This window comes from Prionailurus viverrinus, chromosome E1 (assembly GCF_022837055.1).
Source record: "Prionailurus viverrinus isolate Anna chromosome E1, UM_Priviv_1.0, whole genome shotgun sequence".
NCBI classification, from domain to species: Eukaryota; Metazoa; Chordata; class Mammalia; order Carnivora; family Felidae; genus Prionailurus; species Prionailurus viverrinus.
The window spans coordinates 48,452,707-48,480,548 of NC_062574.1; the positions used below are offsets into that span (position 1 = coordinate 48,452,707).

The 27,842-nt window shown below is 59.0% G+C and overlaps 1 protein-coding gene across 2 annotated transcripts in view; it reads left to right on the plus strand.

Moving 5' to 3' along the window:
- Window positions 1-7,262: 7,262 nt before the first annotated feature.
- Window positions 7,263-27,842, plus strand: part of MGAT5B (alpha-1,6-mannosylglycoprotein 6-beta-N-acetylglucosaminyltransferase B) — a 71,056-nt gene continuing 50,476 nt past the window's right edge. For both annotated transcript variants that reach the window (XM_047833675.1, XM_047833677.1), the window contains exons 1-3: window positions 7,263-7,330; window positions 11,281-11,393; window positions 19,221-19,368. In XM_047833675.1, the coding sequence (XP_047689631.1) occupies window positions 7,263-7,330; window positions 11,281-11,393; window positions 19,221-19,368 (329 nt within the window). The remainder of the gene's footprint in view (window positions 7,331-11,280; window positions 11,394-19,220; window positions 19,369-27,842) is intronic.

Consider the following 27,842-nt stretch of genomic DNA (forward strand, 5'->3'; position numbering starts at 1 on the left):
TGCGATATGGATTGAACCTTGAAAACGTACTGCTAAGCGTAAGGAAACCAGTCACAAAAGACCACATATGGTGTGATGATCCTACCTGTATAAAATGTCCACATCAGGCAAATCCGCGGAGACAGAAAGCAAATTAGGAACTCCCAAAGGCTGGGGGGGAGGAGAGAACGGAAAGTGACTGCTTAGTGGGTGCGAGCTCTCCTTTCGGGGTGATGAAGTGTTTTGGGGACTAGAGGGAGATGGGGGTTGCGTAACCAGGTGAATGTCCTAAATGCCCCCGGACTGTATGTTTGATACAAGTATAAAAGGCTAACTTTATATGATGTGAATTTCACTCTGATTTCAAAAAGAAAAAAAAAAAAACAACAAAAAAACCCATAAGCCAGAAAGAGCCAGCTCAGCAGGAAGGGCTCTCTGTCCACATACCGTGGATTCTAGAGGGACAGGAGTCCTGGGCGTCCTGGCCACGCGCACCCTGCTGTCCCGTGTCTCGGCTCATTGCCCGTTCCGCGTCTGGCTTTCCGGGGTTCCAGAAGCAAAGCGGGGGTATGTCAAGGGTACACTTCTACAGTGCAAGTTAAATGGAGTGGTACAGGGGCGCCTGGGTGGCTCGGTCGGTTGAGCGGCCGACTTCGGCTCACGATCCGTGAGTTCGAGCCCCGCGTCGGGCTCTGTGCTGACAGCTCAGAGCCTGGAGCCTGTTTCAGATTCTGTGTCTTTCTCTCTCTCGCTGCCCCTCCTCCACTCACACTCTCTCTCTGTCTCTCAAAAAGAAATAAATGTAAAAAAAAATGTCTTTTTTCATGTAGCAGTTACACCACAGTGACCAAAATAGCACTCAGGGGCCGACTCCCAACAATGCCCCACAAACAACTATTTTCAAAATGCGTCAGGATATGGCCAGCTCTGCCGTCAACCTCAGGCCCGCGGGCACTTCAGGCTCGGTGGCTTGCAGCTGGGTTGTGCTGAGGGGGGGCGGGGTGCCAGCATTGCTCAGGGGGCCAACGGCAAGTCTGATACTCCCTCAGGTTCCTCTGCTCGTGCCTGCTTTCTCCGAGAGACCGGAAGAAAGAACGTGTTCATCTTCATGGGTTAGGCTTTTGGATTTCGCTGGACCTGGTGGATAAACCGATCATATTAGGAGAACAGAGGCATCAACACCCAGCGGACAGACCCTACAAGCTGCAGGAAGCTTTCCTGCCATCAGGGTTAAGGTTCAAGCTGTTTAGGAAGACAGACGGACGGCACTAGAGCCCTGGGGTCCCCAAGGATCGTATTGACTCCTCCCCTGGCCGGGGACAGAGTTACATTCAGGACACCCTGGGACAGGGCTGCATTTTATGGGCAGGCTCTGGGAGAATCCATCGTCTTGCTTTGTTCAGCTTCTAGAAGCCACCTGCATTCCCTGCCTTGTGGTCTCTCCCTCCATCTCATCTTCAAAAGCAGCAAGGGCCAGTCCGGTCTCCCTCACGTCTCATCGCTCTGACACTGACTCCCGCTGCCTCCCTCTTCTATATTCAGGACTCTTTCGATTACATTAGGTCCAGCCAGACAATCCAGGACGATCTCCCTATTTTATGCTCAGTGGATTAACCTTAATTCCATCTGGAACCTTAATCCCCTTTGGCCGTGTTATGTGACATAATCACAGATTTCAGGGATCAGGACGTGACCGTCTTTGGGAGACCACGATTCTGCTAACCCCACGTGCCTGCACTGACCTGTGGGCCAGTGGTGTGCAGGGGGAACTGTCCAGAAAGAAAGGGGGGGGGGGTGGTTTAAGTTGCCCAGGTTGAACAAATTTAACTAAAATAGCGGTGTCAACGTGCTAACGTATTTAAAATCCCTGAGTCATTTCCTGGCACATAGTAGGTGTTCAATAAACGGGATCTCATGACGATGTTGAATGAAGAGCTCACCCGTGTCTCCGGTTGCCGGGAGGAGGCCCACTTGGGAGGGTCCCCTGTCTCGTCTCCCCGCCGGCTCCCCTGCCGCCCAACCCCGACGCACACGCCCGCGTGCACACGTATGCACACGCATGCAGACCCAGACGCGGGCACAGACAAGGCAGCTAACTTCCTTGCAGAGCAGGCAAAGTGCTATAGCTGTGTTCTTTCAGCTCCCACAAGCTGTGTGGCAGAATGGCCTTCTGGCATAAATAAAAATAAACCCCAGACGCTGCTTTTCAATCAGAGGATTAGCCTAAATGTTGTGAAACAGAAAGCATGAAATCTGCATCGCAGAAGCAGCTCTGCCAGCTCCTCGGCCTCCTTGCACGGTGCAGGGCGGCTGGCGTCCGCGTGGGGCGGCTTGTTCCCGCCCGGGGAGGCCGCTGATGATTTGTGCACAGTGTCAGTAAATGCTGTTATGACATTATTAATGCTCCGCACTCCGGCAAAGGACAATGGCCTATTGCCTCTTAATGTGCCGTCTGCTGCTGTAGTCGGAGCACATTAAATGAGGATTTCAAACCCCGTGAACTGTTTGTTTCTTTTCTTCCTCTTTCCACCCGGGCCTGTCTGTGAGCTCCAGAAGCAACCTTGAAGCCTTGAACAGGTGGGGGCGGCAGTCAAGGCTCCCATATGCCCAGGAGGCTTCGAGGGGGCGGGGGGGGGGAGCAGCGAGGGGGCAGGGGAACTTCGGGGAACCCCTGAGTGCGCGTAGGAGCGCTGACCTTCCTCCAGGGGTGTTTGCAGTGGAGGCAGGCCCCGGAGAAGTGGGGCTCGCCAGGCGGGCAGGGCTGGCGGGCTTTGCCCTCTGGTGACACCCCAGGGGACCCGGATGGCAGGCCTCCGGTGGATTTTATTGGTCTCGAATAATGTTCTAAAAATACTGAGTTCACGTGTTACAATTATGCCACTGCTCGTGGGAAGTCCAGATTTCTGACTCTTGAAATAACCGGGTCCCTATTCACACAAGGCAACGGTGCCTGTCCCCCGGGGGGACCTCGGGTCCTTGGCAAGGACCCCTCCGGCCCCTTCCCACTAGGTCCCCGTAGTAGGTTGAACAGATGTGCCCCCCCCCCTCCCCATTCATGTCCGCCTGGAACCTCAGAACACAATCTTGTTTGGAAATAGGATCTGTGCAGATGTAATTCATTAGGATGAGCTCATACTGTGGTAGGGGGGGCCCTAATCCAATGACTAGTGTCCTTATAAGAAGAGGAGAGGACACAGAGGGACACACACGGGGAAGGCCACGTGACGGTGGGGGAGAGATTGGGCAATGCAGCTGCCAGCCAAGGGTCGCTGGTCCCCACCGGACGCCATGGGCCAGGTCCCCACTCAGGGCCTCTAGGAGGAACCGACTCTGCCAAACCTTGATTTAGAACTTCTGGCCTCCAGAACTGTGAGAGAATCACTTGCTCATGTTTTAAGCCCCTCATCTGGGGTAGTTTGTCATAGGAACCCTGGAGACTACTAGAGCCCCTTTCCTTCTTCGCCTGGCCCACCCCCTCAGTACTTTGAGCACGCACCCCTGCGTGCAGGTGCATCACCCGCTTCCCCCAAATCCCTTCCCCAGAGTTCTGCCCGGCCCTGCCGCCCCCGCCCTTTTTCAGACAGAGGCCCTCCAGCCGGGCCAGGGCCTCCTGATGCCCTGGGCTTCTGACCCTCCGGCCAGGCCGCAGGCCCGCGTGGAGGGCAGTGGAGGGTAGAGCCAGGAAGTGCCGTATTCAGAGCCTGCACGCTGACACCCGTGTCGGGCCAACTAGTGGTTCTGTTTGTAGCCTCGGGAGAGAAAAAGAGTGGAAAGGGGGACGCCTTTAGAATCTGGTATGACCTGCTGTGTCAGTCCTTGGATGTGCCACCCCCGCCCCCCGCCAGCAAATGTGCCCCAATTCCTGCTCCCCTAATCTCTTCTAGCTTGCTCGGGGCGACTCTGCTTCCTTCTCCGAAGGCCATGGCTCTCCCCGCCTGGCCAGTTACGTTAACATAACCTAAAGTATTAAAAAAAAAAAAAAACAACCAGAAGGTGCCCAGGCCCCCGTCTGCGGTACCGAACCGAGGCAGGGAGTTTCTGTTTCATTACGTTCTGCAGGTGATTCTGCTGAGTCAGGGCTGAGAACCACTGGCCCGTAGGGCAGGATCTTGGCTCGGGTTCCCTGGAAGTAAATCCTCGGACCGGGACGCAGGTGCCAGGAGTGTATTTCGGAGGTGACCCCAGGAACATGGACAGAAGAGTAGGGGGTGAGGCCAGGAAGGGAAGGAGGCCGGTATGGGGTGTGCTACAGAGCCGGCCACGGCTGTGGTCAGCGGGGGGCTCAGTTTCCCTGGGGAGCTCTGGGAGCATTCCCGCCCGAGGGAGAGGGAAATGGGTATCGGTCCATTGCTCGAGGGCTGCTTCGGGGCATCGATTCGCTGGCGTTTCTGTGTTGGTCTCGTAGGTTTGAGCAGAAATAAAGCCGCGTGTATTGTCAGGAACCTGCCTTTCGGCCTCTAGAGGGGGATGCCCGGGGAATAGGGTGGGGGCCCCGACAGCACCCACCCCAGGTAGGCAGTAACAAGAAAAATCACAACCGCTAAGCTGTGAGGGTTCATGGGCACCAGGCGGTGGGCCCTTTACAGGCATCCAGGGGTGACTTCTCAGGTCCCCCTAAAGAGCCCGACTGAGGGACGCCTGGGTGGCTCAGTCGGTTAAGCGCCTGCCTTCGGCTCAGGTCATGATCTCACATTTGGGTTTGAGCCCCACGTCGGGCTTTCTGCTATCCGTGCAGAGCCCGCTTCAGAGCCTCTGTCCCGCCCCCCCCCCCTGCCCTTTCCCCACTTGTGCTCTCTCTCTCTCTCTCAAAAAAAAAAAAAAAAAAGAGCCTGATTGACAACTGAGGAAACTGAGGCACTAAGAGGGTATAGCTGAGGTCGCGTGACCAGGAATCCGCAAACTTCCTCCTAAAGTCTACGACAGGCAGCAAGCAGGACCTTTCACACGGGTCTGTGCTGTAGGCAAGAGGCTGGCAGAAGGGGGACAGTCTGACAGGAGGCGGCCGGGTGGTGGGGCTCAGAGAGTATCTTTGACTGCCCCCCGCCTCCCTGCCTGGCCACAGCATGCTGTCAGACGGCAGCGAGCACTCTCCCCTGCCCGTCTCAAAGGCCACATGCGTGAGGGCAAGGCCCGGAGCCGGTGGGGAAGACCCTCTCCCACCTTGTGAGCCAAACCAGACATGGCTGTGCCCCTCCTCCCCTTCGGCCTGAAGTCCGAAAAGCGCGACCCCCAAACTTACATAAGGGCCCCTTCATTACTGAGCGTGGATATGGCTTTCACCTTGCCTTCCAGGGGTTAAATTCGTGCCTGGGTGTGTGGCAGGTGTGGGCCTGGCAGCGACCCGTGCCTTCAGATCGCTCTTGGGCCAGCCTGCCACGATGCCCGAGTTTTCCCCGCCCCCCGTCACTCCCCTGCAGGGAGGCACGGTCAGCATGTCCTTGTTCAATGCAAATTTGTTACCTAGCTGAAGTCACACATTAATCCGCCAACATCAATTCATCATTGGCTTTCACATTAGCAGAGAGCAAGGCGATGAGATAATGGAACACGGGGCAGGTGAATTTTGATGAAGAAGGAGCAGGAAAGCAGGAGCATGAGTCACTGCTGGTGAGAAATGGCTCAGAAGCGCGGCCGGGAGGTGCGCTGGCAAAGGGGATGGGGCCCCAGTTGGAGGGGACCGAGGCCGGGTGCGTGAGAATAAAGGTTTTTCTCCTCTTCTAAACCAGGCTGCAGAATCACGGCCAGGGATGGAAAGATTCAGGGTCATCCAGATCCTTCTAACGTGGCCCGAGGCCTTGGGCTCCTCCTGGCAGGTGCTTCCTTGTCTGTGCTGGGTCAAGGTCTGGTCTGGCAAGTGCTGTTTCTGCCTGAGTGCTTTGTCCGTTGCGGGCCTGGCTCTCGCGTCGCTGCACTGGCCTCCTGGGCCCGTAGAAGCCGCTGACCCACGCCTGTAGTGGCAAACACATCTCCAAAGTCGAGAAGTGGAGGGGGACGGGGTCGAGGGCACGTAAATGCTTTATCGAGTAGGAAAGCGCCTTGGCCAACCTCAGGTCACTCTCATTTCATAGTGGAGAAGCCGAGGCTCTGAAGCGTCCCTGATCTGCCGGCCTCGGCCACTTGTTAACGGAGCGTCTGAGACAAGAGCCCAGGTCAACACCGCGCGCCCTGGCTTCTGGGCTCAGTGGATAAGCCGAAGCGCCAGAGGCGGAGTTTGAACTTAGCAAGCAAAGGGGAGCCGCTGCAGTTTCCGACCAGAGAGGGCCAGAGGATGGGTGAGGGCTGCAAAGCGACATCAGAGGTGGTGTGAAGGGGCCAGGACAGAAGGCCACCGGGGGAGATAGGGGCAGGGGCGGCGACGCGAGGAAGGGCCCAGGCGCCGGAGGAAGTGGGGAGGCGGAGGGGGTCTTCTCCCAGCGCCGACCTTTTCTGTGCTCCGCAGGAGCCGAAGCGGGGCTGGTGGCTCGCGGGATGCTCCCGAAGGCCGGGCCGGGGAGGTGGCACAGCTGGTGGGGGGAGGCGCAGGGACCCCCGCCTCTCCCCCCACACCCGGCCCGGAGGGCGCGCTTCCGGGCCGCAGCCACGAGGTGGCGCCGGCGCGCCGAGGAAGCGCGGCGGCCGCTCCAGGGCCGCCCCAGCAGCGGCTCCTCCGCCTCCTCCGAGGAAACAATGCGGCGCCTCCCCGCGTAGCGCGGCGCGGGGCCGGACGCCGGACACCCGAGCGCGGGCAGCCGAGCGAGCGGGCGGCAGGGCGGGCGCGGGGCGCCCTCGCCGAGAGCCATGGGCGCGGCGCGGCGCGGGGCCGGGGAGCGGCGCGGCCCGGAGGCGCGGGGGGCCGGGACGCGGGCCCGGGGCCGCCTCTAGCCGGCACCGAGGGCGCGGGTCCGGGGATGAGGGCGCCCGCGGCGGGGAGCCCGTCTGCGCGCCGCGGCGCCGTCCCGCCCAGCGAGCGAGCCCCAGCAGGCAGACGCGCGGCCGGCGGTCGGGGAGCGCGCCGCCTCCCGGCCCTAAAAATGTGAAGCGGGGAGGGCGGAGACGCAGAGACGGCCCGGCTGGGCGCCCTCGCCGCCCTCCGGCAGCCGCGCCGCTCCCCTTCCCCGCCCGCCCAGGCCGCGCCGACCCCGAGCAGCGAAGCCGCCGAGCCCCCGCCCCCCCCCCTCCCTCCCGGCCTCGCTCAGACCCGGCTTCGGCCCGCCGCGGGTTCGCGGCCCGGACGCGGCGGGAGCAGGGCCCGGGACGGTGCGTCCGGCCTTGCCCGCGGCTCCTCGCCCAGACAAGTTTGAACAATGATCACAGTCAACCCGGATGGGAAGATAATGGTCAGAAGATGCCTGGTCACCCTGAGACCCTTTCGGTAAAGTTCTCTCCCGGCTGGCGCGGGGAGGTCTTTTTGTCCGAGGGGGCGCGGGGTAGGGGTGGGCGAGGTCGTTCCCCGCGAGGGTGCCCGTCCCAGGGGCAGAGGGCGGCGGTTCGTGTTTGTGATGGCCGGCGGGGCTGTAGAAGGGATGGGGCCGAGGTTCGGGTTCGGGTGGGGAGGGGCGTGTAATTCTGAGACGTGTCCCGGGGTGGCGAGGACTCGGGGTGCGAGGGTGGGAACGGGGGCAGAGCGCACCCGGGTTGTGGCCCTGGGCCCGGGAAGTCGCCTCTGCCAGGGTGCCCCTTCCTCGCCCCTCAGGGTCCTGCCCACTTCTCAGACGGCCCCACCCCGGCGGCGAAGTTCTTGCGCGGTGCTGGGAGGCTTCCCCGCCCCGCGTGCGAGTCGAGCCCTGGGTTGAGTCGTCCACCTGTCCCACCGCTTTGCCCTCGTCTTCTGCTCGCGCTCCCGTTCTCGCGGCGGCGTGCGGGCCTGTCTCTAACGGGAGGTTCCCCGAGATGGAGCAAGGACGCCCTCCCACCCCCCTTTCTGCTGGGATTTCGACCCTCCTTAGCGTCCGTGGAGAGTTGGTGGCAGGGGCGGCGCTGTGGAGCGCCAGGGCAGCGGGAGCCGGGACCTCTGGGAACGTGGAGGCAGGGTAGAGGCGAAGACGGATCCTTTCACCCCAACCTCGGGGGGCCAAGTCTAGCTGGGCTCTGTCGAACCCCTCCAGGCCCCTCCCCCCTCCCAGACCCCGGGCTCCTCTCCCTAGAGCCCGTGGAGCCCGCCTGCTGCTGGGGGTGGGGAGGAGACGCTAAGCGATGGGTGCCCAGCGGGGTCGGAGAGCCACCTTGCCCAGCGGGGCTGGGTGGCAGAGGGCGCCGAGGGAGCGGCGAGGGCGGGGCGGTGGTCGCACTCCGGATGCGGCCACAGGTTCCGTGTGGACGCGGCTCCTTTCCGCTGGGGCAGGAGCTGGGCAGGAAGAGGCGCAGGAGGGCTGTGGGAGGGTCGGGTTTTGAGCCCCTCCCCTCCAGGCCTTTGGCCGGCGTCCCCGCCCCTTCCAGCTGGTCTCCCTCCAGCCCCCAGACGGGAATACCTTGGCTCAGGTGTCTCCGGCCTCCCCAGCACCTCCAGCCTCTGGATGGGCTGGGCCTGTAGTGTGGAGCTAGGCAGCCTGCCTTCCCGACAGCACGGCTCATGATGGACCGCCGATGTCTGGAGGATGCGGGAGGGGAGGATCGTAGAGTTGGCGGTGCCAAGTGTAGGGCCTTGGGCAGGAGGCAGGGGGATGGCTTGACGCAAGGTTCGCATGGGAAGCAGGGCGGGAAGTGGGCGTCCCTGGAAAGGACCTTACTCCTCCAGCGAAATCCTCGAAGGCCTGGCTGACACTGACCGTTGAGAGGGTCCTCTCCCGGTCTCTGCCACCCCATGTCGTCCCGCCCTCCAGGTCATGGGAAGGCCCGCCAACCGACCCGAGCTTTGGCTGGACGTTTTCTGGTGCAATTGGAGGCGGCTGCTGGAGCCAGCACCATGGACAGCGCCCACTCCCCAGCGCGCCTTCCCTCTGGGGTCCTGGCTTTTTCAGGCTTTTATCTGAAGCCAGGATTCAGAGGTGGTATTGCATAGACTCCCCTCCCTTCAAGTTCTGTTTATTCACCTAGGGTCTTCCTAGGCTACCCAGAGAGTCACAGCCAGCAGTGGAATCTTCGTGTCCCCTTCAGATGGAGGGGGGCTGGCCTCTAACCACATCACCTCTACCTGTTAATTTTTTTTTTAATGTTTTTATTTATTTTTGAGACAGAGAGAGACAGAGCATGAGCAGGGGAGGGGCAGAGAGAGAGGGAGACACAGAATCTGAAACGGGCTCCAGGCTCTGAGCTGTCAGCACAGAGCCCGACGCGGGGCTCGAACTCACGGACCGCGAGATCATGACCTGAGCCAAAGTCGGCCGCTTAACCGACTGAGCCACCCAGGCGCCCCTTTACCCGTTAATTTTTAAGGCCAGGCTGGGAGCCCTGCTCCCTTTAGTTTCCCCAGAGCCTCATTCTGTATTTGCTCCTGGAATATCGTTTGAATGGATACACAGACGGACGAAACCATTTTTACTGGAATCCACCATCAATGGCCCTAGGATTGGGGTCTGGCAGAGAGAGATTCAGATGAGGTGTGTTTGGGGCGTCAGATTCTAGGCTAAAAGTTTAGATCCCTTTCTCATAGCAGGTTTGTTTGAGCCCTGGCTCTAAATACAACCCCATAGCTGGGGAGGGGGTTTGAGGGAGCAGGAGACAATAAACTTGAGGAATCCGTCCTTGTCCTCAGGCCGGGAGACAATAGCTGATTCTTTCAGAATCTTCCTGGGTGCACAACCACCCGCCTCCTACACTGTTTCTCTGGCTGCTGTCCTGAGACCAGCCTGGCTTCATCTTGGGATCCCAGGGACCCATCCTCAAGCTTGGTGGAATGCAGTGAGGGTCCCTCAGAGGTGAGGGAGCAGTGTCTCGTGCTGGGTCGCCTGTCCTCCTGTCACCTCCTGGGGCAAGCCAGGAGCTTTCTCTGCTTTGGGGTTGTGCCCCCTCTCCAATTTAATCTCTAACAGCTTCATTTAAATATGGGGTGGGAATTTTGTTGTGCTTTTATTTTCTTCTGCAATTGTGTGTTTTCTTTAATGGGCCAAGTTTTAATTAAATACTGCTCTGCCAGCTTCAAATAATGAAGATTAAAATGCATAAAGCAAGTCTTGCATGGGGACGCACACAAATGTGGAGTGGAGGGTGGCGGGTGGAGGTGAGAGGGCTGGAGGTCTCTAGCATGACTTGTGGGGCTCCCTGTGGTGAGCCTGGCCTCATATAGGATGGGGTTCCTCGCCCTGACCAGAGCGGCGGGGGTCTCCGTTTTTAGCTCTGCCAGTTCTGCAAGTCCTCTGATACATTCAAGGTCCCCGAGAAGCTGCTACCTCTGGCCTCCCTGGGACTGTGCTGGTTAGCTCAGTTCTCCTGTTTGAGGCCCGGCACCTAGTACGGAAACAGCAGGAACATGGGGCTCCCTGCTGTCCCCCTGGGGCTACCCCAGGGCCTGGCACCTGGGAACTAGTCAACTATGTGTTGAAGGGACGAACAAGGGTCCTGTTTTGACCAGCTCTCCTGATCCGTGCAATAACGCGCTCCCCAGATGACACCCCGTGCTCAGGCATCCGCCTCCCTGATCGGTCAGTCCGGAAGCTGACGACTGCTATGTGCCTGCCCGGTGAAGATGTGGGTTGGGAGTAATCTGGGCCTGGAAGGTGGCCACATGGCCCTGGCCTTGTAGATCGTACCCTCTGGTAAGAATGGAGGCACACGCCACCCGCCTCCAACATGATAAGGAGGTGTTCAAGCCAGCTCATGACTGATTGCCTTGGCAAGACCTGTGTGCACAGTGCTGAGCTGAGCCCAGGTGATTGATGGGATCCAGGTGGGTTTTGTCTGGACCAATTACTTGCCCTCTGGCTGGCATCGGGTCCTGCTGTTTCCATCTATGCCCGTGCTTCTCAGACTTCAGCGCGTAGCAGGATTGCCTGGAGAGCTTGTTAAAACGTGTTGCTTGCACCACCCCCAGAGTGATTCAGTAAGCCTAGGATTGGAGCCCAAGACTTTGCATTTCTACCAATTCCAAGGTGATGCTGTTGCTGGCCTGGGGATCACACATTGAGCCTGCTTAGTGAGCCAGGCTCTGTCTGGAGTCTAGAACTTGCCGGATCTGTGCCTGGATCACTGTCCCCCGGGGTTTTGCGTGAGGCTCGTGGCCAGCCCCTTGTAGTCCACTTCTCTTTATTCTGCTGTGACAAGAGACCTGGCCAGGAGCTCAGCCCCGTTTCATCCTCACACCCTCACCCATTCATTTGTACAGAGCCCTTGCTGGGTAGGGGTGCACTCCGCTGACCTGTCTCTGACCCGCCCTGTCGCTCCCTGCAGGCTCTTTGTCCTGGGTATCGGCTTCTTCTCACTGTGCTTCCTGATGACGTCTTTGGGAGGCCAGCTCTCTGCCCGGCGCCCGGGGGACTCCCCCTTCACCATCCGCACAGAAGGTACCTCGGTGGGAAAAGTGACTCAGAAACGGGTGCAGGTGTTTGTGGGTTTGGGAGAAGGAGGCCTTTGAACCTAGCGAACTCAAGGGACCTCCTGGGTCTCCGTCCCAGGGATCCTGGCCACCTCGTCTATGGATGTGTGCTTGGAAAGGGACCGTGGCTTGGGCCGCGTGACCTTGCACGCTGCTCTGTGCTCATCAGAGCTGTGATCATTAGGCTTCTTCCGGTGCAGACTCTCGGGCCAGGGAAGGGCCTTTGAGTCGGGGTCTCCCAGGCATCCGAAGGGGCTGCTTGAGTTGTTTCCTCAGTGTGTGTGTTGGGGGAGAGTGTTTCCGAATATGACGCTTGTCCCTTTGAGACACACATACTTTGTGCTTTTGACCCAGGCTGTGGCCACGGCTGAGGGGGTGGGAGGTGGGGGCCGGAGTCAGAGGGAAGACCCAGTCATGGCTCATGTGTCTTATCCCTGAACCCTTGGGACCCAGTCCAGACCTTCGTGGCTCCTTGCCCACGTAATACATGTGAGGGAGTGGAACAGAGGTTCAGAGCATGGGCTTTGGGGACCAGATGGACCTGGTTTGTACCCTGGCTCGTTATCCCCCAGCTGCATACGATTGGCCATGGCACTTAGCACGCCTACAGAGAAGGAAAGTCATGACCGTCTTCGGGGGCTGGATTGAATGAGCTCACAGCGTTGGGGGCATGACGGGGTCATGACCAGGAAGAACCCCCAAGGATGGCCCTCCTCCCCTCTCTTCCTACTCCAGGAAGAGCGGTGAACAGTGCAGAGTCTTGCTCAGTGTTTCTTAGAGGCTCTTTTGGTGACAGTGGGCGGGAGACACGCAGGTTAGCGGGGCAGCTGAGACACAAGAGGCTTCTGGAACTATTCATCGGGCTGGCTGGGTAGGCGACTCTGCGGAGATGTCTGTCTGAAGTCCACTTTCTCGCCCCGCCTCCCCCCTCCCCGCCCCGGGGCTCGGCGATGTGGCTCCCCTGTTCCCACTGGCAAATATACCCTAAGTAGAATGGGCTGTCATCCAGCGTGGATGCTCTCAGGGGCCCTGGTTAGGCCATCTGGTGTCTCCTCATTAGATTTCTTCCTTTGGTTTCACGTGTACTTCTTTATATCTGCAAAGCTCCTGGCAGGAATTTCACATTTATTAGTCATTCAAACCTGGATGTACACTAACGTGTCCCAGCTCTGACTTGCAGAGACTTGCTTCAGTCTCCCCGAGCTCCTGTTGTCTCCTCTGATAAACGGGGATCATGCCTGCGCCCCCCAGGATGGCCACCAAGAGCATTAAGATAACACGTATGGAGGGGCTCTCGCAGCGTCTGGCACACGGCGCATGTTCCATCCGTGTTTACTGGACGTGTTCAGTCTGAGACAGTGCGGAAAAGGTTGTCTAGGGCAGAGGGCCGAGGAGATGCTGGGATGTCTACACAGGAGATACACGTGTGAATAGGGGCTGGAAGACGGAAGGCGGGGCGGTTGTGAAGGCGCACTTGAGGGGAAGCTGGGGGGGGGGGGCTATGGGGTCACTGGTGGGGAGGGGGGCGGATGAGTGTGAGGAGGTAGGTTGCACAGATCGCCGGTCAAGCTCCCTGGCTGCCACTCCTGGAGAGGGGGCGTGTCTGTCTGGGTGGCTGCGATAAGGGGCTTGAGGAAGTTGGGTCTCCAGAAAGGTCAGGGATCCAAGAAGGTGGCAGTTGGGGCTGGGGGAGGGGAGGAGGGGCGTATGCCTGGGCTCTGGTCCCCCTGCTCATCTCCCTGGCAGGGGATGGGTCCAGTGGCCCAGAGCACAAGGGGCTTGCGGGAGCCCTGCGGTGCCGTGCCTGCGCAGTTTTGCCTGCAGAGACGGTAGGAGTCCAGGGCCAGCCAGATCTGTGTCTTGGGGGTGGGCGGAGCCCTAGAGGGGAGAGGACTCGCCCAAGGTCACGCAGTTAGGTTGGAGGCCTGTGTGTGTCTGCATGTGTTGTGTGTGCGCGCATTCAACTTTCTGCTGGACTGTAGTGCCCCCAGACCGAATGCATCCGTGCACCCAGCAGCCTAGATCAAGGAACAGAACGTGATCAGCCCCCAGAAGTGCCCTCCTGCCCCCTCCCGCGGATGACTGCCCCAGGGGTGTCAGGACCCTGACTTCTCCTAGCGCAGACGAGTTGTTCCTCTTCTTCGGACTGTCGGAGGGTGGAATTGCGTGGGGGTGGGGGTGGGGGGCGGATTCTGTGTGTGCCTTTTCCTCTCACGACTCTGTTTGTGAGAGCCGCCCGTCTCCTGGTGTGTGGCTGTCGGCATTTGTCTTCACGGCTGTCGTGCAAATTCCATTGTGTGGATGCATCATATTATGCTTATCCAAAAAAAAAAAAAAAAAAAATCCTTGCATCGGTCAACAGAACCACCTGAGCCCAACTGGGAAAAGTCTGTCCTCTCCCGGCTTGTCAAGCCTGTGAGGGCAGCGGGTCACCCCAGGACGAGGCTGGGGAGAGGTGGATGGAAGAAGGGTGTTCTCCACAAGGCGGGGGCCGACGGTAGCCTCGGTCGACGGTGGTCTCCCTGGGGAGGCTCCAGATACCCCTCTGGGCCAGTTTATATTTTGTGGTAAAGTTTGCTATTTGGGGGATAAAAATCTCCTTCTATATGCTATGCACTCGTCTTAAGATCCGGGGGAAGGAAGCTGGCGGGGAGCATGACTGGGAGAAATGTAACCTAATTCCCTCTTGCTGCAAGGGGCTTGGGCCTTGGCGGGGGGGGGGGGGGGGAGGCTTTTGGGCATGCGCCTCACCAAACCCCAGTCCCTCTTCCCTGCTTCCTGGCTCCACTTCCCCTGTCTTGTCCTCGGGAGGAACTTGCTCAAGGGGCCCCGATAGGAAGTTGTGTCCGAGGCCTCCCTCCCAGTGTTGCTGCAGATTCCCTTCCTGCTCCCCGCACCCCCAGCCAGGATTTGAACCTGGGGAACATCAGAGATATATTTCCTTGTTCTGTGGCTGTCTCTGGCCTCCGACCACAGTGCTAGGGGGCTGTTTCTCTCAGAGGCTGGTAATAGATGGGGGGCCGGGGAGGTCTCTTCTACCTGACACGACGGGGGGGGGGGGGGGCTCCTCCCATTTCCAGGAACCAGCTAGAAAGGGTAGGGGTGGGGACAAGAAAGGACAAGGCTGGGGGGTGGGGACAAGGGAGGATGGGAGACAGACACAGAGAGTGTGGAGGAGGGAGCAGAGGGGGCCTGGTGGGAAATCGAGCACCTCTGTCTGTATCTCCTGGCTTCCCAGCTTTCCTTATTTATATGGAAATATGGAGACAACGCTGGGGCCTCACATTAAATACATTTCAATTTAGCCGACACCAAGAGCAGTGAGGTGACTCAGGGCAAGCCGTGGCAGGGGCTGCTCTGCTGACAGTCCCTGGGTGGGTGGTGGCAGTCAGGGGACTAGCTCCGTGCCCCGGAGATCCTCCACAAGTGGTGGGGAGCTGGCTGCCCAGGTCTCTGGAGCTTCTAGTCTGTGCCATTTGCACACAAGAAGGGCCACCCTGAGTCCCCCAGGGGCTGGGGACGGTCTTGCAGTCTTGGTCTGGTCCGATGGAGGTAGCCTTACAGACCCATCGGAAAGGGGCCGTCTGTGTCCTTAGCCACGTCCCTCAGCCTTCGGGTCTTCTGGGGTTACCCTTTCTGTTGACATTTAAAAAGAAATTTTTTTAATGTTTATTTCTGAGACAGAGAGAGACAGAGCATGAGTGGGGGAGGGGCAGAGAGAGAGGGGGACACAGAATCTGAAGCGGGCTCCAGGCTCCGAGCTGCCAGCACAGAGCCCGACGCGGGGCTCGAACTCACGGACCGCGAGATCATGACCTGAGCCGAAGCCGGATGCTCAACCGACTGAGCCACCTAGGCGCCCCATCTGTTGACATTTCTTAAGAATTGGCTTAATCCTTCCTATGAAGGGCCATCCCGAACCCCACATATCTCCGAGGACTCTCTGGGGGGCTTACGTTTCCCTGGCCACCTCTTGCTCTGATCTCCTGCTTCTCCCCTCCTACGTCCTCCGTGTCCCCGGCATTGACCTAGAGGGAAGGGCGTGCTTTCCCGGAAGCCCCTGCACAGAGGTGGGGGTAACGGCATGGGGGCTGTGACCACTGGTCAGCAGAGCAAGCAGATGGCAGTTTCCTCCTGCATCCCTGCAGCTGGCACTCCCCCCCCCCCCCCCGCCCCGCACAGGCGCTGCCCTGCCCCCCCTGCCCCCTGCCTCGTTCTCCCTCCTCCTCTCCCAGGCTGAGCCAGGAATCTCCAGTCTCCCTACTTGAATACGCAGGGTCATTTAGCTCTTTGTCCCTCTGCCCTGGGCATCTAGCCTCTGCTCTGGCCCTGAGCTCTCGCCCCAAGGGGATTCTGACACCTTTGGGAGGAACGGTTCTTTCTTCTCCTATCACCCTCATCTCCAGAGGCAATTAGGGGATGAGCCACCACGGCAGTCCCAGCCCATAGAACCTCAGGGTCCAGTAAGTCCAATGCCCTCATTTTAGAGGAGGAGAAACTGAGGCCCAGAGAGGGAAAGTGGCGCACCTATCGGTCCCGCACCCCTGCGGCTGGCGGCCGAGCGGGTGGAGTCCAGGCTTCGCGACTGCCACTCCGGCTTGCCCGAGGCCGCTGTCCTGCTCTGACTCTGCTTGGCTTTTGGGGTCGCCGCGTCTCTTGGTTATTGGCCCCAGCAGCTGTTTTGCAGCCTGCCCAGTGGGGCTAAGGATGTGTCTGTGGGGAGGCTGTGTCCCTGCGGTTCCAGGGAGGGGCTCAGGCAGTGAGGAAGAGTGGAGGAAGCCTGGGATGGGCTCAGAGAGAGGGGCGGCAGTGTGACAGGGCCCGGGTGCCAGGCCCGAGGCCTTCCAGGGAGCACAGCACTGCTCCAGAAGCAGTGATATGGGCTCAGCATCGCCGGGGTGCCGCGCCTGCAGGAGCGAGCTGTTGCCCAGACTCTGTGGTTGGTCCAGTTGGGCCTGAGTGCTCTGGCCAGGTCATGGCTGGGGGAGAGGGGCTTGGTTAATGGGCTCTGACTGAGGGTGTCCCCAGCCGTGGTCTCCTTCTCCTTTTTTCATCCCGCACCTTTGGGGAAGAGGCCACCTGAGCCTGAGCTGTGAGCATCGGCTCATCAGGGCTGCCCCGGGAGGCCGTGCAGGTGGCGCACTGCACAACTCCAAGAGTGGTACTAAGCCGCGGCCAGATCAGATCATCTGATGTTCCCCTATTTTTCTAGCTGAGATGATGGGAACCCCCCCCCCCCCTCTTGTTTTACTCTGTGCTCCGGGCATCACGTGAAAGCCAGGTGTTACATTTGGATGATGGACTTGGGTGGGGGTCTCAGGGATGAGAGCGATTTGAAAGACTAACCGTTGGCCCCGATTCTGCGGAGTTGAAAGAGAGAGGAAGCTATTTATATCTTCTTGGATTGATTGACTGGTTGAGTACTGAGTGAGTGGGGCGGGGCGGAGTGGTGGGAGAAACTGGCTTCACCTCACGCGATGGCGAAATCTCCTAATCCCGACTGGTTTGTTAAAAATCTACCCAGTCTTTCCAAGGGGGGGAAATGTGGGAAGACTTCTAGCTACTTCAGCTGCTGGTGCGGGAATGGAGACAGGGTGGAGACAGTGCGTCTTTACTTTCTTCCTCTAGATGTGCATTTTCTCCAACACCGTCCGCCGCTGTTGTTCTTGGGTAACTGTGTGTGTGTGTGTGTGTGTGTGTGTGTGCGCGCGCACGCGTGTGCGTGCTTTGGAGCCCGGGACCCTGGCTTCTTTAAGGAAACTGCCACTCTGCCTTGCTGGGGACTTGGTGGCCAGCTGGCACTTCCTTCCATAGCGCGTGAATGAGCCCTCCCCGGCTCCTGGTGGCCTCCCTTCTGACCTCAGGTGGGCTCAGCTTCCAGGGGACCCCAGCCAGGAGTGAGAGAAAGTGGTAGCAGCCACTGGGCCAGGCCAGGCCCCAGAGCCAGGGGACACGGGGGACAATCCAAGCAGAAACGTCACAGGCAGCCTTGGTGACACGAAGCCTTCCTTGCCGCCCCCCCCCCCCCCCCAGCTTGGTCCTATGCCTGGAACAGAGGAGAACAGCCCCCTCCTGTCTCCCCTCTTCTCCCCACCTCTGCCCCCCACTTCCTAGTGGCCTGCCATGCTCTCTGCTGCCCCCTCTTGGCACTGTGACATCGGATTATTGTTCCTTGGGTTGGGGACACAGAGGCCAGTAGTGTTGCCATGACTCGCCCTTGGCCACATGGCCACATCGGGGATTGGTGGCAGAGGTGGGCGAGAGCCCCTCTGAGCTCACTGGGCCCCAGTGCCGCTGGTCCCCCGCCCCCCGGCCCTCACGATGCCCATGCACACGGGCAGCCTGGCAGCGTCCGGTGACCGTGGTTCTTTGCCGGGGGCTTCCTACAGTCGTTGGAGCTGGCTGTGCCACCCACGGCAGGTGGAGAGTAGCAGAGCCGGGCTGTCCCTGGGAGCAGCCCTCAACAGTGACTGCAGGAGATGTTGAGCGCATACCCTGGCTCCCTCACGGCCCCCCCACCCCAGAGGACAACTCTGGGGACAGGCTCTGCACCTGCTGGTTCCCCCAGTTTGGTGGCTTGCCCTCTCTGGGCTGCCTCCCCTTCCCTGTGTCACCTCCTCGCTCCCTGACCGGGGTTTCCTTCACCTCTCAAATAAAAGCCTCGCCCTCAAACTCTGGTCTTGGGCTTTGCTTCCGGAGAACCCGACCTAAGTCCCTCCCATCCCCACCCCTGGAAACCCCGGGAAGCATTCAGGTCTCCATAACAGGGCTCATTTGCTGTGAGAGGCTCAGAGCCTGGCCCCGGGGAATCTCACCGAGCCAAGCTGGGGATTGTGGCGCCTGGGACCGAGTACCTGTGGACTGTTGGGAGGGGTCGTTAACACCTCCACGTGATTTGGTGGAAAAGGGAGGCAGGGACCTCTCTCCCACCCGGGCACGTGTGACACGATGATCGGGAATAATTAGGAAATCGTGGAGAATCTGGGCTGGTTAATGAATGGCATCTCGGTTGAAGCCCCTTGCTTCTAGTTAATTTTGCTCTTCACGAGGTCTCTCTTGCCCCTCAGTCCAGGAGTTGATCTTTGGGAATCCAACGGCCAACTGAGAGTCAGGACGAGTTCGCGATGGTTTTCTATGCTGGGGTCCGGGGGAGTGGGGTGGGGAAGGGGTCCGGCCGGGCCCAGAGGCTGGCAGGAGAACAACAGCACCCCGAGTTCCTTGAACGGGGGTTCACAACCTCTCCTGTGTATGCACACCACGTGGGTGGCCAGCAGCCTGCAGACCCCTGGGCCCCACACCCTACAGATGTGAATCGGCAGACGGTGACTAGGGCCTGAGAATCCGGATTTTAACAAACTGGCCAGGAGAGTCAGGTGCGGAGTGGGTGATTGACCACATTTTTGGAAGCCCTGATCCAGAAATCCTGTCTGGACCTTAGTGCTGGGGGACCCTGGGGTTCCTGCTCCCCCAACCGGCCCTTTCCCGTCTCCGCACAGACCTGAGATTATGTCTAAAGCTCCATTTTGCAGGCGACAAAATGGAGGCCCAGAGAGGTTAAGATGATCTCAATGTCACCCAGGTTGTAGAGAGCAGGTTGGCCCCAGGCTCTGTACCCCAACACAGCAAAGTGGGGGGGGGGATCTCCTGTCCTGCAGGGGTGAGGGGTGGGGTGGGCTCACTCTCCTGACCCCTCCTTGGCCTGGGAGAGTGGGAGCGGGGCTGGAGTCTGAGCCTCCAGGTTCAGGGGGCCCCTGGGCTGCGGCTGAGCCTGACTGTGCCCGTGGGCCGTCTGCAGTGTTGGGCGGGCCGGAGTCCCGCGGCGTCCTGCGCAAGATGAGCGATTTGTTGGAGCTGATGGCGAAGCGAATGGACGCGCTGGCCAGACTGGAGAACAGCAGTGAGCTGCACCGGGCTTCTGGCGACGGGCACTTTGCTGCGGACAGGTAAGGGGTCCCCGCAGGGAGAGTGGCACTTGGAGTGGGGGAGGGGTGGATCACACCATGCGGGACAGGGGTGCGGGCGAGGAGGGAGGGGAGGGACAGCAGGGGACGACTGCCATGCAGCCTCCAAATGCTCTCCCAGAGCTGGGGGGGGGGGGTGCTACCGGTCAGCCCCCTTTCTGCTAATGGAGAAAACTTAAGAAATACGGAAGCCGCACAAGAATACCACCCCAGAGCGCGTTTCCACCACCAGATTCAGCGGCTGTTAACGTCTTGCCGTGTTGGTGGCCTGACTCCCTCTTGTCCCTTCTTAATAAGGACCAGAGATGAAGGCCGGGCGGCACTTTAACCTGCTTCCCCGTGGAGACAGGTGCCTTCCCGAGTTAGGCGTCAATGGCGCCCGGCACATGCGTGTTGTATAAGCACATGCTGGGAACGCGCGGTGCGTGGGGTTCACGGGCATCCCACAGGTGCATTTCCTGCACCTGCTTTTTTCACTCGACATGGCACTTTTGAGCTCCGTCCACGCTGACGGTCATGCGGGGGTGGGATGGCCCCGGTGGTTACCCGTCCTCCACCGATGGGCCCGGGTCATTTTTTGCCAAAAAGGATTTCTTGGTTTATTCGTTCTAACTATTTCCCTCCCGAGTCCAGAATATCCAAACATCTCCAAGAGTCTGGGCCACAGTCCCATGGGCCTCAGCAGCGGGCCCACACCAAATGGTGTCTTGGGTGTTTAAGTGCCCGGAACCCCAGAGAATGAGGAAGTGTGGAGTCAGGACCCTCAGACTGGGCTGTGGAGGGAGGGGCTTGCAGCGCCCCCCCCCCCCCCATCCCAGGGAGACGGGCTCCGCCTGATCTCGGATTTCCAACACTGGGGTTCCTTGTGACGTGGATTTGCGCAACGTGTTCTAACTGCTAAAAAGTAAGTTTGAACCCGGCACTCAACACGATTTAGGAAAAGCTATGCCTTGGCCGGTGTGATTTGCTAAGAATGTTCTAAGGCTGAAAAAGCCAGCGGAAATCCACACTTCTAGACAACGTGTAGGAAAGACGTACCTCAGCCAGCACGTGGGAGGTAAAGGCCGAGGCTCCGGGCACCTGCTGTTTGGAGTTTCGCAGAGTCAAAGTTCAAGTGTTGGCGGCCGGTCCTGGTCATTGTGGGGCCCCGGCCAGCCGGGGGAGGGGGCATGTGGCACGGACCCCTCCTCTGGAGCCGCGTGGGGTCCGCTGACATAGCCTGTGCGGGCCGGGCTGCTGGTCACGGGACACACCTCACACGGGCCCCGCTGACTGAGCGTCCTGACAGCCGGTCGGGTCCAACCCCAACGGTGTCGTCAGCTCTACCCCCGCTTCGTGGGTGCTTTAATCTCTGCCGCGTCGAGGAGGGAACTGAGGTGCAGAGAAGTTCCGGAACTCACCCGAAGTTGCAGGCAGCTGAGGGGCCGGGCCCGGCTCTGGACCGAGGCCAGCTAACTCCGGAGCTCACGTTTCTGACCCCTGTGCCCTTGGTGGCCGCTTATTGAACGTGTGGCTGCGTGTGGGTTAGTTTTTATTCCTTTGCAAGACTTTGCATCAATTAATTTACAGCTCGGGGGGAGAATATCCTTCACTAGATCTTTGCCTTGATTTTTTTTTTTGGGGGGGGGTTGGGAAATGTAGACACCAAAAGGACCATCCTGGAACCTGGTAGTGTGAGGAACCGGCCACAGTGCCTGGCTCCTGAGTCGGCTGCCTGGCTGGGTGCTGGGCGCCTGGTTAGACGCTCTCTCACCATCCCGGGATGAGCGCCTGACAGAACAAACTAGACAGATCCTCTCAGGAAATATATTTTGGACCCACTAAGCGCCAGGCTACTGGTGCTGGCGACGCAGTGATGAGCTTGTCCTCACTCCTGTAGAGGAGACAGGCAGTAACTGAGAAAAAGAGGTTAATGAGATAATGTCTGATACCGATACGTGCTCTGAAGGGTTTGGGGTGGGTGTCCTGTTCACACAGGGCAGTCTGGGAGGGCCTTTCTGAGTTGGTGATTCTTCAGCTTGATTCTGAACAATGGGAAGGAGCCAGCCGCTTAAGGAGCTGGGAGTGGGGGATTTGAAGAAGCGAAAGGAACAAGTGCAAAGGCCCTGGGGTAGGATAAGCTTTAGTGTGTTGGAGGAAAAGAACCAATGGGAAAGGCAACATGGCGGAGGGTGGTGAGGGATAGGACAGGCTGACAGGGCAGGTGGCGTAGGGCTTTGTCAGCTGTGGTGAGTATTGAGGACACTATTCTAAGAGGCGTGGGAGTTTGCTAAGGGCTCACAAAGAGGGGGTGATAGGAGCTGGCTTTGTTGGGTTTTTTTTAAGGATAGCTCTAACTGCTGTGTGGAAAAGGGAAGCGGGGGAGCTGGTGGCAGAAATGGGGGGAGGGAGGCAAAGGTGTTGGGCTCCCATGGCGTTTCTTCCCTCTGGGGCATGAGATCATTTTCTTCTGCATGTACATGGCGTCCATCGTCCGTCCATCGTCCCTCTAATCCAACCCCTCACCCCCCGCTGTCTCCTCCTTGCTCCTCTCCTGCCTGCCCCCAGCTCTGCAGCCACCCCTCCAGGCTGTCTGTCGGTCTGTCCACAGGTCACCAGGGCGAGGGCAGAGGACGCTGTCGCCTCTCCACTGAGCACCCAGCTGTGGGCGACAGAGCAGAGGGGCAGCTGGCCTGCCTTTTTGGACGCTGGGGGGTGGGGTGAGCTATTGTGAGCAGCTCTACGCCTCTCTGGTTTCTTCCCGTCCTGGCCTCTCCCTCCCTCCCTCCCTCCCTCCCCTGCCCTGCTTCGGGGAGGAGGGGGAGTCCGCGCCACCTCCTAGCTCCCTCCCGACCCGGGGAAGTAGCAACAATCCATCAAGACCAGCAGAGCCCATCAAACCCCATAGGCAGAGCCGTAAATTTCAGGGACATTGTTGTTTCTTGTTTCAGGGAGAGAAATGGGCGTGTCCAGGGCACGCAGTGTGTCTGTGTGTGTGTGGGGGGGGGTTGCTGGCTCACACCTCCCCCGTGCACAGACACTCCAGCCCCCCGCCCACCTTGACCCACCCGGGGCTGACCTGGCTGCCGCCGGGCAGATGAGAATCCTATGATCGTGCTGCTGTGCTTCCAGCGGACTCTGTTCCCCTGCGCTTGGATTCCCCCGCCTCAAAATGATCTGTGGCCTTCACTACCTCCTCTGTCCTCCTCCTGCCCTGCCCTGCCCGAAGCTTCTGGACTGTTGCCTCCCCCCCCCCCCCCGCCGTGGTTGGCATGTCCTCTGGGAAAGCAAATTTGCTTTTTTAGCCTAGGAAAACCTAATTAGGGGTTATTTGCAGATTTGCTGCAAATGGCATCGTATTATGTACCCTAAAGCCAAACAGTAATGATCTCTGAATTTCCCATAAGGCTTCTCTGCAGCAGCAAAGACGGCCAACGTTTCAGGCCGTCTTCTTCGTTCGAGTCAAGCATGAGTCCGTATCTGCCAGGCGCTTACTGTGTGTGGAGTCTCGGCCCGGGGTTTCCAGAATGGGTGGAGAGGACACAGGGGGACCGGGGGTGGAGCCCTGTTCTCCAAGAGCAGCACGGGGACCCTGCTGGGGAGGGGGATCCCGCACCTGGCCCCGGGCACAGCTGGAGAGTCACGACAGCAGGTCTCTGTTGGAAGTTCCAGCGGCTCACGCCCCGCAGGGAGGGTCTGAATCCTGGCTGCTGACTGGGGCGGTGGCCCGGCAGCATGTCATGTGACTCCTCCGAGCCCCCACTGTCCTCATCTGGCGGGGAGAGATAACAGCAGAGGGTTAACGTCTAGAGGACCTGGTGAGTGAGGGGAGCAAACCCCAAACTTGATGGCTGTGGAAACGGTCTACAGACTCTAGATGCCCCAGTTTATGTCTTCAGTCTCAAGTACCCACCTGCCCACCTACCTGGGGGTCCCAGGAATGACTCAAATGCGGTGTCTCCTGGGTACACCCGAGCCCCCCATCTCCCCAGCCCTCCCGACCCAGGCCATGCCAGCCCCACTGTTTCCATTGCCTGGACCCCCAACCTTGGCGTCGGCCTCGACCCTTCTCCCTCTCGCTTGTATCCAGTCCGTGAGCAAATTGTCTCCACCTTCAGAAGGTGCCCAGAATCCCACCTCTCCCCACGGCCGCCACCCGTGTCCCCGTCCCCCCACTGATTCCCAGCTCAGCAACCAGAGAGATTATTTTAAAATACCAATTCAGGGGTGCCTGGCTGGGTCATTCGGTAAAGCATGCGACTCTTTGATCTCAAGGTCTTGAATTCAAGCTCCGTATTGGGCATGGAGCTAACCTAAAAAAAAAAAATACCAGGGCGCCTGGGTGGCTCAGTCAGTTGAGCGTCCAACTTCGGATCAGGTCGTGATCTCACGGCTCGCGAGTTCGAGCCCTGCGTCGGGCTCTGTGCTGACAGCTCGGAGCCTGGAGCCTGTTTCGGATTCTGTGTCTCCCTCTCTCTCTGCCCCTCCCCTGCTCATGCTCTGTCTCTCTCTCTCTCTCTCAAAACTAAATAAACATAAAAAAAATTTTTTTTAAATACCAATTTGGTCAGGTGCCTCCTCCTGCATGGCTCCCTATCATACCCAGTGGCCTGTGACCCCCGTGTACCCAGCCCTGCTGTGTGTCTGGCTCACCTCCCCTGCTATCTTCCGTTTCACTCTCTGGGCTTTAGCCCACCAGCCTCTCCGCTGTTCCTGTAGCACAGTGGTCGCCCTCTGGCCACAGGACCTTTGCACAGGCCGTGCCCTCTGCCTGGAATGATCCTCTTTCCTCAGATCCAGCCAAGTGAGTCAGTTTTCTTACTCTCACGGTTTCCTCTGGTTTTTGCTTAAATGTCACCAGTGAGTCTTTCCCCGAGGACCTATGTCAAGCTGCACCCACTCTCCTGGACTCCCCATCCCACTTCACTTACCACCCCCTCGCCCTGTGTATTTCCATGATTTGTTTGTGTATGTCTGTCTCCCGAGCTGGAATGTATGCTCTGTGAGGGCAGGGGTTTTGCCTGTTTGACTTCTGGATCCCAGAGTTCAGTAAGTGCCTGCTGAAGAAAGGAAGGATGGGTCGCCTGGGTGGCTCGGTCGGTTGGGCGTCCGCTTCAGCTCGGGTCATGATCTCAGGGGTCGTGAGTTCGAGCCCCGCGTCGGGCTCCGTGCTGACAGCTCAGAGCCTGGAGCCTGTTTCCGATTCTGTGTCTCCCTCTCTCTCTGCCCCTCCCCCGCTCAAGCTCTGTCTCTGTCTCTCTCAAAAATAAATAAACATTAAAAAAAAAAAAAAAGAAAGGAAACAAGGAAGGGAGGAAGGAGGAAGGGAAGACAGGTAGTTTGGGTGCCCTTGGGAGCTCTGTTAAATGTGAACCTGGCACGTGTAGCGTCACAGGGAGACAGAAGCCACGTGCTCTGCGGCCATCCCCGTCCCAGACGGCTTCCCGTTCTGTACACGGAGGAGGCTGGCCCACGTGGGGGTGCCTAGTTGCTGTCCTGTGGCGTCTGGGAGCAGGAGCCGCTTGAACCCCGGGGGCCACCGGCCACCGTGTGAGTGTAGAACCCTAAACGTGGTCACGGCCCTGGACCTGGTGGTTTCGTGCTGGGAATCCGTCTTGGGAGAAGCATCTTAACTTAGAAACGCGTTTGTGAACACGTTGGTCGCGGACGCCTTTTTTATAGCGTCAAAAAGTGTGAGCAACGGGGCGCCTGGCTGGCCCGGGCAGTGGGGTATCCGACGCTTGATGTGGGGGTCGTGCGTTCAAGCCCCGTGTTGGGTGTGGAGAGATTACTTAAAATAAAATAAAGTCTAAAAAAAAAAAAAAGAGAGAGATGTTTGAGCAATGCTTGAAATGTCTACCAGCAAGGAAACGGAGCCCTGACTGTGGTGACTCGGTGGGGCTCATGCCGTCCTCAAATAGGACGTGGACGGGGACCTGCGGGGATTTTAGTGACAAGGGACACTGTGAAAAGAGCAGGTTCTGTAATTATAAACAGAGTTGGATTACAAGTTAAACAGTGCAGCAGAGATGACCGAAAGGAGGTGTGTCGAGATTCTTGTCTGGGTAAGGAGAGGAGGGTTTTTCCATTTAAAAAAAAAAAAGAGAGAGGGGCGCCTGGGGGGGCTCAGTCGGCTCAGCGTCCGACTTCGGCTCAGGTCGTGATCTCACAGTTCGTGGGTTCGAGCGCTGCATCGGGCTCTGTGCTGATGGCTCAGAGCCCGGAGCCTGCTTCGGATTCTGTGTCTCCCTCTCTCTCTGCCCCTCCCCCGTTCATGCTCGGTCTCAAAAATAAATAAACATTAAAAAAAAAAAATTAAAAAAAAAAAAAGAGAAACTCGAAAATGCTCCTAGATGCTGTTGGCCACCTGCGTGCCAGCAAAGCCTGTGGCCTGAGCCAAGAGGCCTACGTGGGAGGGTGGGGAACGGGGCAGGGGGCACGTAACCTGGGAAGACCACTTTGGGGGGCTGCTTTTACTTATTTTTTATTTTTTAATTTTTTTGCGGGGGTGGCTGCTTTTAAAGGCGTGCCTCAATTATGTCCCACCCTGTGCGGGGCCCCTCCCTAACAGGACAGCCTCCCTGTGGAGATCGGGGTGGGGGTGGGGGCGCTTGTCTGACCCCAGGGCTGGAGAGAGGCCGGGCTGGTGGGGAGGGACCGGCAGCTGGGTGACAAGGGCAGTCAGGCTTCCAGGGCGGAAACCTAGCAAATATGAGGATAAGTGTGAACAGTCAACTATCCTAACAAAGACAGAGATTCTCAACATCCCACTGTGTGCTGTTTGTAAGACAGGCAAGATACACCTGTACAGTGGGGTCTCCATGTGTCTTCAACAAAATATACAGGTGAGCTATTAAAAAAAAAAAAAATCCCCCGGGGGAAAGCCAGGCCTGGGGTGTGGGGGTGGGAGCTGGAGTCTGGCTCCTGTGTCCCCGAGGCCAGCTTTGCCACCCCGCTTTGCCCCGCTCATGGGCACTGACCCCTTCCCCACGTGCTGAAACCACACGAAGCCCGACTCCGGCTCTGTTCCCGTCAATAGTGGGGACATCATCTGTCTGTCTGTCTGTCTATTGCTCTAATAATATAAATCTATGTGGATGGATGTGTATGTATATTTCTTGGTGCAAGAGAGAATGCTCTCTGCTCTTGCTTAGGACGGGGCTAGAAGATCCTGGGTCAAGTTCAGAGCCCCCCCCCCCCCCCACAGCATCAGGGGCTCTGGATGGGGGTGAAGGGGGCCAAAGACGTGGAGGAGGAGAGCGGTAAAGTTGCAGGGAAGGCTGGACACTTTCCGTCCCGTGTGGTATGTGTGAGAGGGGGACAGACAGGGAGGGAGCCAGCCGCAGAGAGAACGCGTCTCCCCGTCCACGACGCTCGTGTTTCTGGCCGAACGTGTCTGTCTCTCTCGGCCAGCGTGGCTGTGGGCACCTGTGGGCTGAGTCTCGGTGTTTTAAAAGGAAAGCGACCGGTTTCGTAATAAAATAACAACTCCCAGCAAGCACGCTGGCCAGCTGTGCGGGAATCGATACCCTGTTAATTGAATGCAACCCTCATAAATCATGGGAGGAACACGAAATTCAACCTCCTTCCCTAGGCGTCCAGGAGAGCTCGTTCAAGGGGCCAGGGAATGAGGGTGGCTCAGGGGCCGAGAGGAGGGGCTGGGGCCTCAAGGGGGCCTCTCTGGGGGTGTGGCCTGAAGCCAGCAGATGACTGGAGCCCAGCCAGCCTGGCCGGCCGAAGGGACACATACGTGGCATCTGTGTCCTGCCCCTGTGGTGGCAGGCTGCCTCTCTGGAGGGGGGGGGGGCACTGGGGCAGTGGCCGGGGGCTGGCCTGTCCAGGAGGCCACCTGTGCTCTGGTGGAGGGGTTGGCGGTCCGCCTGTGGGTGCGAGGTGAGGGGTGCTCAGGCAGGAGAGCCGGAATACCGGGGATACTGGAGTATTGTCCCAGTGGCTCCCCGGGGCTGGGGAGTAGGGTGACCAGGGGCCCGGCTTGGCCTTCTTTCCCTCTGCAGGTAAGAAACGGTCGGCCGCATGCCTGTCGCTTCCTGGTTGTGCAGAAATCACACGGGCCCGTGTCCTGAGCTCCGGGCCTGCTTTCGCGTTTTGCAGACGCAGTGGGAAGGAGCAAGGGCTGGCAGAGAGGGCCACGGACTGAGTCCCTGCCCTGTCCCCAGCCTGCATGCCACCTCAAGGACGTCGCCGTTGTGATTTTGTCTTTTCCCGGTCAGTTTCCCCTCCATAAAGTAAGGGGCGAGGCCGGCAGGGCTCTGGGGTCCTCTCCGGCTAATTTGGGAATGCCGATTCCCAGACCCGGGCAGGCCCTCAGGGCCCTCGTGTGCCCACGAAGGCAGTGTGATGGGTTTGGGCACCCCGAGGGGGTGGCTCCACCAGGCAGGGCAGGTAAGAGCTCCTAGAGTGGGTGGGGGGGGCACTCTTCCGTGGGGTAGGGGTGGCGGTGGCCTCCTCGGAAGCTT